Source organism: Pan troglodytes, chromosome 12 (genome assembly GCF_028858775.2).
Source record: "Pan troglodytes isolate AG18354 chromosome 12, NHGRI_mPanTro3-v2.0_pri, whole genome shotgun sequence".
Taxonomy (NCBI): Eukaryota; Metazoa; Chordata; class Mammalia; order Primates; family Hominidae; genus Pan; species Pan troglodytes.
Window position 1 is genome coordinate 48,189,087 of NC_072410.2, and position 8,052 is coordinate 48,197,138.

General features: G+C 49.5%; 1 protein-coding gene across 3 annotated transcripts in view; it reads left to right on the plus strand.

Annotated features, from left to right (window-relative positions):
* Positions 1-7,269, plus strand: part of M1AP (meiosis 1 associated protein) — a 93,637-nt gene extending 86,368 nt beyond the window's left edge. For 2 of the 3 annotated variants that reach the window (XM_009442601.4, XM_054677411.2), the window contains exons 8-10: positions 2,540-2,746; positions 5,381-5,521; positions 6,807-7,269. In XM_009442601.4, coding sequence (XP_009440876.3) covers positions 2,540-2,746; positions 5,381-5,521; positions 6,807-6,965 — 507 coding nt within the window. In that variant the 3' untranslated portion in view covers positions 6,966-7,269. 3 annotated transcript variants of the gene reach the window in all.
* The last annotated feature ends 783 nt before the right edge of the window (positions 7,270-8,052 follow it).

Below are 8,052 nucleotides of genomic sequence, written 5' to 3' on the forward strand. Positions count from 1 at the left end.
TGCTGGCATTACAGGCGTGAGCCACTGTGCCTGGCCTGAATAAATTCCTAATAGACAAAAAATTCACAAGTAAATGCACGAATCAATGTAAAAATAGAAGATTTAAAATAATATTAATAATCCAAATCCTGAGCCCCATCAGAAGTTACTTAAGCCAACTGAAATGGAGTCCCCTGAAACTTCCTGGTTTCTATCTCTTCCAGGCTTAAACAGGCCATGTCCTCAGAGCAGGGGCAGGTCCAACCCACAACCCACATACACACACACCATGAGTTGTATACCATTTATTTCCAACATGATGGATTTTAAGCATCAAGCTGACTTTCCTGCACATTTGGATTTGTTCTTCAGGAAGACAGCACATCTCTAGATAGAAGCAAAATGCTAAGAAAGCATGAACTTCTGAAGGCACGCATAAAGCTCTTGGCACAGTACCTCGTGCCTGATAAGCATTCCTTTAAAGTTTGTAATTATGATTATGACTAATTTTCCCATGCCCAAATCATCTGTCCCACCCCCGAAACCTTCTAGTGAGGATGCATCATGCCTCCCAAATTATCAGTCAAGTCCTACCCCACAAAGAGGTCAGCAACCGCAGGAATGGTACATACCTGTTTTTCTTGGAGCTGTTAACAGGTTTCCTACCATTTGCTGTGCCTACCAGACCTCCTCAGAGCTCCGCACTGCACAGAATGATGACACTGCTTTAAAGTGCAGAGCCTCCCCTACACCCACCCCAGCATGTGCCCCGTGGGGTCTAACTCTAATGCTACAGCAAGTGTTTTCTGTCTCACTGTGTCACTTTCTATTTGTCTTCCACAAGACACTGATAATCCTCTTTCCTCTAAAAATCTTTTCCCCCTTTTTGCCTTTCCTCTTTTATTATTTGTCTCAACTTTTCATATAAGAGTAGCCAGAACTCATGTGTTTTCTTCTATCTTATGTAGCAGGGAGGTTGTTATGGTTTGTACCAGATGTAACTGAAGATCACCCCCAGTAAGAGGACACAGTTTGAGATGATTATGATAGTTCTAACTCCATATTTCCTGGAGTTTTGTGGTTTTTGTTGAAAAGCTACCACAAAAAAAAATTGCCTCATTTTCATGGCTCATTTAAAAGGGTACATCTACAAAATCTTCTCAGAAGTCTGGTTGTCTCTTCTTCTTACCCATGCCCTAACCTCTGCCATCGCCATGGCACATGGCAAAGTGCCACCCTCTGTTCCATAATAACCCATCATCCACAGAGGCACTGCCCCCAGAATCCTGACTCTTCTTGTCCTGTGATTGGCTGAGATGATCTCAAGGGCCCTGCACCCACCCACCTCTCCCTCTGCTCTTTCTTTATGTTTTTATTTTTTATGTTTTGAGACAGAGTTTCGCTCTTATTGCCCAGGCTGGAGTGCAATGGTGCAATCTCGGCTCACTGCAACCTCAGCCTCCCAGGTACAAGCAATTCTCCTATCTCAGCCTCCCAAGTAGCTCGGATTACAGGCATGCACCACCACGTCCAGCTAATTTTTTTGTATTTAGTAGAGATGGAGTTTCACCATGTTAGTCAGGCTGGTCGAGAACTCCTGACCTCAGGTGATCCACCCGCCTCGGCCTCCCAAAGTGCTGGATTACAGGTGTGTGCCACCGCTCCCGGCCCTGCTCTCTCTTTCTCCCCCCACTTTGCAGGCTGCTTTCACTGCCTTCTCTCTATCTGTCTATCTATCAATCATCTATCTATCTTTATTTATTTAATTTTTTGTAGAGTCTTGGTATGTTGCACAGACTGGTCTTGAACTCCTGGGTTCAAGCAGTCTTCCTGGCTTGGCCTCCCAAAGTGCTGGGATTACAGATGTGAGTCACCACATCTGGCCTTACTACCTTGTACCCTCTCTGGACATTCCAGGGATACTGCCCAGTCAGCCCATTCTAATCCCAGTTGTTAGCAAACAACCAGACTTTATTACCCTCAAAAGAAGAACTGAATTTCTGCAACAGACAACACCCCATACAAGTCTTGGTTTCAAGACACTGCTTTTTTCTTTTTCCTTTTGAGACAGACAGAGTCTCACTCTGTCACCCAGGCTGGAGTGCAGTGGTACAATCATGGCTCACTGAAGCCTTGATCTGCTAGGCTCAAGGGATCCTCCCACCTCACCCTCCTGAGTAGCTAGGGGTACAGTCATGCACCATGGGCTTCAAGACTCTGTTTTTAAGAATTATAATTCTTAAAAGTCCACATGTATGCTGAATGTGGTAGGCCCCTCTGGGATGAACACCTACTTCAAGTTACAGGGAATTTCTTAACTTTTCTCTCCATTGTTGACCCTTTTATATACTGTCTCTGGCATATCTCAAACCAGGGAGGAAGAGTAGTACATTGTGATATTGATGATTCAAGCAGGAAGTCCCTCCCTACCAGGGCCGAAGTTAAATGGCTCTGCCCTCCTCAGCACCCCTGGAAGTCAGGGAAACTTCAATTGGGACTGATCCTCAAACCATGCCATAGACTAAAGATGAACCAGTATTTCTGTATGTCCTTGTTTCAGAAAAGGGAATGGCTGCTGTTAGCCAAGGGGGAACCACTGGGCCCAGGACACAGCCAGAGAATTCCTGCCAGCACCTTCTATGTGATCATGCCGTCACGCTCCCTCACACTGCTGGTAAAGGCGGTGGCCACGCGGGAACTGATGCTGCCCAGCACCTTCCCCCTGCTACCTGAGGACCCACATGATGACAGCCTTAAGAATGTGGAGGCAAGTGGAGCCCAGATCTCATGGGACAGATCTAGAAGCGAATGGAGTTTGAGAAAGGGATGAGGGAGAGGAGTGAGCCCATGAGGGAATGGATGCGGAGCTGAAGGAGTGTGGTAAGAGAGTAAGAAGAGAAAGCAAGGATAGGCAATTATGCCAGAAGAAGGAAGTAAACACTTAGATTATGGCAGCAGGGTAAAGAGTGAAATAGAATGGAGGGAAATGAGGCTTGAGAAGAAAACACTGGGAGAGAAAAGGGATATTGGCATCAGTGATGACCGGGAATTAGAGCCATCCTGGAGGACACACGACATACACACGGACCTGAAATCTGAGGAATGGGTGGCTGTGAAGGAGAAAAGGGAGCATCACAGAGTGGAAACCTGATGTCAGGCCAGGGCACAGGGAGGCAGGGGAGGAAGCCACAACACCAGCAGGTCCAGCTCCTGGGGATGCACTGGACGCTTGTTTGGTTCGGTTTTGTCTTTGCGCAGACTGGTTCTCCTGCCCCCACCTCCTCCCCAGAGAGGAGATTGTGAAGTTAGACAAGGGAGAGCAGAACTTTGGGAAGGAAAGGAAAGAAGACACAGTGGAAAGCAGAAGAAAAAAGAAGGGAGAAGGGAATAAAAGGAGACCCAAAAAATCAGCCTTTGTATGGGTTTTCGTGTCTTTGTGTGTTTATTTTTGTGCCCGAGTGTGTCTGTGGTTGGGTCTCTAAATTGGTGGCAGTGGGTGTAGATGCACCTGTGCACATCTGTGTGCTGGTGTGTTCTTAGGGGTCTAACTGTCTGCATTGCATGTGTGCATATGTGTATACCTGTGTTTGTGCTCATTTATGTTTGTTGAGAAAAGGCAGCCAATGTAGGTGCCCAAAATAGGAAGGGCTTCAAGATGAGATGTGATAGATGCAGATGCAGAGGAGGAAACAACTCTGAAAGCCATTTTTACCTCCTTCTTTTTCTTCTTCTCCTCCTCCTCCTCCTTCTCCTCCTCCTCCTTCTCCTCCTTCTCCTCCTCCTCCTCCTCCTTCTCCTCCTCTTTCTCCTCCTCCTCTTTCTCCTCCTCCTCCTTCTCCTCCTCCTCCTTCTCCTCCTCCTCCTCCTCCTTCTCCTCCTCCTCCTCCTTCTCCTCCTCCTTCTCCTCCTCCTCCTTCTCCTCCTCCTCCTTCTCCTCCTCCTTCTCCTCCTTCTCCTCCTCCTCCTTCTCCTCCTCCTTCTCCTCCTCCTTCTCCTCCTTCTCCTCCTCCTCCTTCTCCTCCTCCTCCTTCTCCTCCTCCTTGTCCTCCTCCTCCTCCTCTTCCTCCTTCTCCTCCTCTTTCTCCTCCTCCTCCTTCTCCTCCTCCTCCTTCTCCTCCTCCTTCTCCTCCTTCTCCTCCTCCTCCTCCTTCTCCTCCTCTTTCTCCTCCTCCTCCTTCTCCTCCTCCTTCTCCTCCTTCTCCTCCTCCTCCTCCTCCTTCTCCTCCTCTTTCTCCTCCTCCTCCTTCTCCTCCTCCTCCTTCTCCTCCTCCTTCTCCTCCTTCTCCTCCTCCTCCTCCTTCTCCTCCTTCTCCTCCTCTTTCTCCTCCTCCTCCTTCTCCTCCTCCTTTCTCCTCCTCCTTCTCCTCCTTCTCCTCCTCCTCCTTCTCCTCCTCCTCCTTCTCCTCCTCCTCCTTCTCCTCCTCCTTCTCCTCCTTCTCCTCCTCCTCCTTCTCCTCCTCCTTGTCCTCCTCCTCCTCCTTCTCCTCCTCTTTCTCCTCCTCCTCCTTCTCCTCCTCCTCCTTCTCCTCCTCCTTCTCCTCCTTCTCCTCCTCCTCCTTCTCCTCCTCCTTGTCCTCCTCCTCCTCCTCTTCCTCCTTTTCCTCCTCTTTCTCCTCCTCCTCCTTCTCCTCCTCCTCCTCCTCCTGTTTCTCCTCCTTCTCCTTTTCCTCTTCCTGGGATCTGGATTCTCTATATTTGCTCTGCTAGTCTCCCCAGGCTAAGAGTGGGAGGGATGGCTCTGGGTAGGGAGAACTGGAACCACGTCGCTGCTGGCTCGCTAGCTTAAATGCAGCAAGGACAAGGCCTGGGATTGTGCTCTTGGCTTGGCGGCCACAGAGACACAGAGAGAGGTGGGCACAAGTGGCCATGGCCTGCTCAGTGTCTCACTTTGGGGCCAGTGGTTCCTGGCACAGGATGTTGTGGCCGGAAAACCTGACTGCACAGGAATGTTGTGCTCCTGTATCCCCTCCTCCCTTTCCATTCAGCTCAGCTCACCTCCAGGCTGAGAACTCCATGTACTCGCCTTGCAGGCTGTGAGCACCCCGCCCTGCTGGGTAGCCCACTGACACACCCTCCCTCCGTGATTACAGTGGATCCCTTGTAGCATTCATGTGCGCCGGCCCCCTCAGAACCCCTGGACATGCATCTTGGGGCCAGAGTGTTCAGTGTTCCTAACCACTTAGGGTTGTTCCTACTTCTCCTATCCATGCCTGGCCCTTACATCACAAGCACTGGACCTCAGGCCAGAACACCCAGTGGGACAGCATCTATTTCACAGCCTTCATGGCAGCCCTGGGGTTTCACACTTCCTCTAGCCCCTCACACTCCTGGATCGCTACCTGACATCTTGTGTTCTGTGATCTCAAGTTCCCTAGTGAGGCCCCTCCTCTCTTTTCCTCAGAGCATGCTGGACAGCCTGGAGCTGGAGCCCACCTACAACCCCTTGCATGTTCAAAGCCACCTGTACTCACACCTGAGCAGCATCTATGCCAAGCCTCAGGGGCGGCTCCACCCACACTGGGAGAGCCGAGCTCCGAGAAAGGTACCGCTCCCCTCCTTCCCTCCTCTTCCTTACTTCCCCTCCCTCCCCTTCATGCCCAGAGTCCTAGAAAGCCCTCCTTCCCCATCCCAACACCGCCCCCATCCAAGGGAGTAGCCTTCCTCCAGGATCCCACCCCTGGTGGAGGGGAAAATTAGAACCCTTACTGGGTAGGGAGGCCTGTTTGCTAGGGCATTTACATATAATAATGTTTAGGTGTTTTAATTGTAGTGTTTATGATAGCTCATTAGTCATTTAACAGACCATTGTCCCATTAAGCAATGGGACACAGGTACTATAACCACAGTCCTCGTGAAAGAAAAGGCTGAAGGAAAGGTGGGAAAAGAAATGCCCAAGGGATGGGAAATTAATATTTATAGAGTACCAGTCATTTGCCAGGTTTTATGATAAGTGCTTGCTTATATGTTTTTCTCATTTAATCCTCACAGCATCCCTGCAAGGTAAGTGTTTGCTCATTTACAGATGAGGAAAGGTGGCTGACCAAGATTAGTAACTTGAGAGGACTCCCATGACTATCTGGGGTTGAAGACAGTTGGGGTTGAAGAGGGAAGAGTGATTGAGGATAGAGAAATATTTTTATGAGACCCGTGTTCTATATAATATTTGGGCTTCCTTTTGCCCTTATTAACTTTTTCTGTTTCTTAGTAACACAGCCTTTAGAAAAATTCTCATTTTAGGCCGGGCATGGTGGCTTATGCCTATAATTCCGGCACTTTGGAAGGCCGAGGCAGGTGGATCGCTTGAGCTCAGGAGTTTGAGACCAGCCTGGGCAACATGGCAAAACCTCGTCTCTACAAAAATACAAAAAAATTAGCCAGGAGTGGTAGTGCACACTATAGTCCCAGCTACTTGGGAGGCTAAGGTCGGGGGATTGCTTGAGCCCAGGAGGTCAAGGCTGCAGTGAGCCAAGATTGTGCCACTGCACTCCAGCTTGGGTAACAGAGCAAGATCCTGTCAAAAAAAAAAAAAAAAAAAAATTCATTTTGTCTTAGCTAAAACTACAGGAGGACGTTTCCAAACCAGAGGTAGGAGCAGAGGCTACCACAAGTTAGCTGCTAGGCAAGCTGCCAGAGGTAGGACACCAGGCAAGGAGACAGGCACTGTGGAGGCTGGGCTTAAGGGACTCCAGATCACTGTCCTCGGCCTTGAGGCTGTCACTCCAGGGAATGAACTTAGGAAAGAGTTAGGACAGGAAGCCCAACAGAGAATGGGATAGGTGCTCAGAAACTCTGATCTTCAGAGAAGGCTCTGGTTGCTCTCTTTGCAGACTGGGCAGTTGCAGACCAACCGAGCTCGAGCTACTGTGGCCCCCCTGCCTATGACTCCTGTCCCAGGCAGAGCCTCCAAGATGCCAGCAGCCAGCAAATCTTCCTCAGATGCCTTCTTCCTGCCTTCAGAGTGGGAGAAGGATCCCTCAAGGCCCTAAGTCACCAGCACCAGAGCCCAGCTGCCCAGCTTAACCATATCCATGCTCAGGTTCACATAATGGCTATCTGTGGTCAGACTTGCTCTCTATCCGCCTGAGCCTCTGTGAGTGAGGGCTGACTGGGAAACAACAGCCTTCCTGTCCTCTGTTTCAGTGCTGTCCCACTCCTCAAGTCGGGAAGCGACACACCCGAGCCTGTCCTTTCTCCAGCAAGGACTTTCATTTTCTTTAGAATCATTTGCTACTGTTTACACAGAAGATTAAACACCCAGTAAGCTTCTACCATTGTTAGGAGCATTCATAACTCAGAATTTCTTCTTGTAGCTCTGTGTAAGCAGGTGGATGAGGTCAGATCACCTTTGGTAAACTGGACCTCAGGAACAAGGATGAGGTTTTGAAAGCTCATAAAAGACAAGTAAGATTGAAATCCAAGCCTCATTTCAGAGCCTGTGCCCTTCCCGCTACACCACCAGGCTTCAGCCTCCAAAGAGACAAGTGCTTGGTACCTACATGCAAAGTGTGTGTGCTGCAGGGTGGGAGGGCTGCCCAGAACAGGGGAGAGGATGGTGTAAAAAAAGACCTACTCCTTTCCTGTTACCCTCTCCCCACACGTACCAACCTTCCTGTTGCTCCCTCCATCCACAGAATAATAGCTACCATTTATAAAATGTTTACTCTGGGCTGGGAGCAGTGGCTCACACCTGTAATCCCAACACTTTGAGAGGCTGAGGTGGGATGATCACTTGAGGCCAGGAGTTCAAGACCAGCCTGGGCAACACTGTGAGACTCCCCCCCCCCATCTCTACATAAATAATAATAACTTTTTAAAAAAAAACACCCTGTGCTTCAGATTACACTAAATACTTATAATGTATCTAATTTCATACAAAAAGCCCTGTGAGGTAGAGCCCATTATAGCTTTTCCATTTTACAGAGGGGCACAGGGGAAACTGAGGGTTGCAGATGTTATCACCCAGGGCCACAGAGCTCACGTCTAGCCCAGGGCAGCTTGACTTGACTCCCCAGGCACTGAACCGCCACACTCCTGTTCCCTTCCTGGGCCCCTTGCCTCTCCGTGACTCTCAAC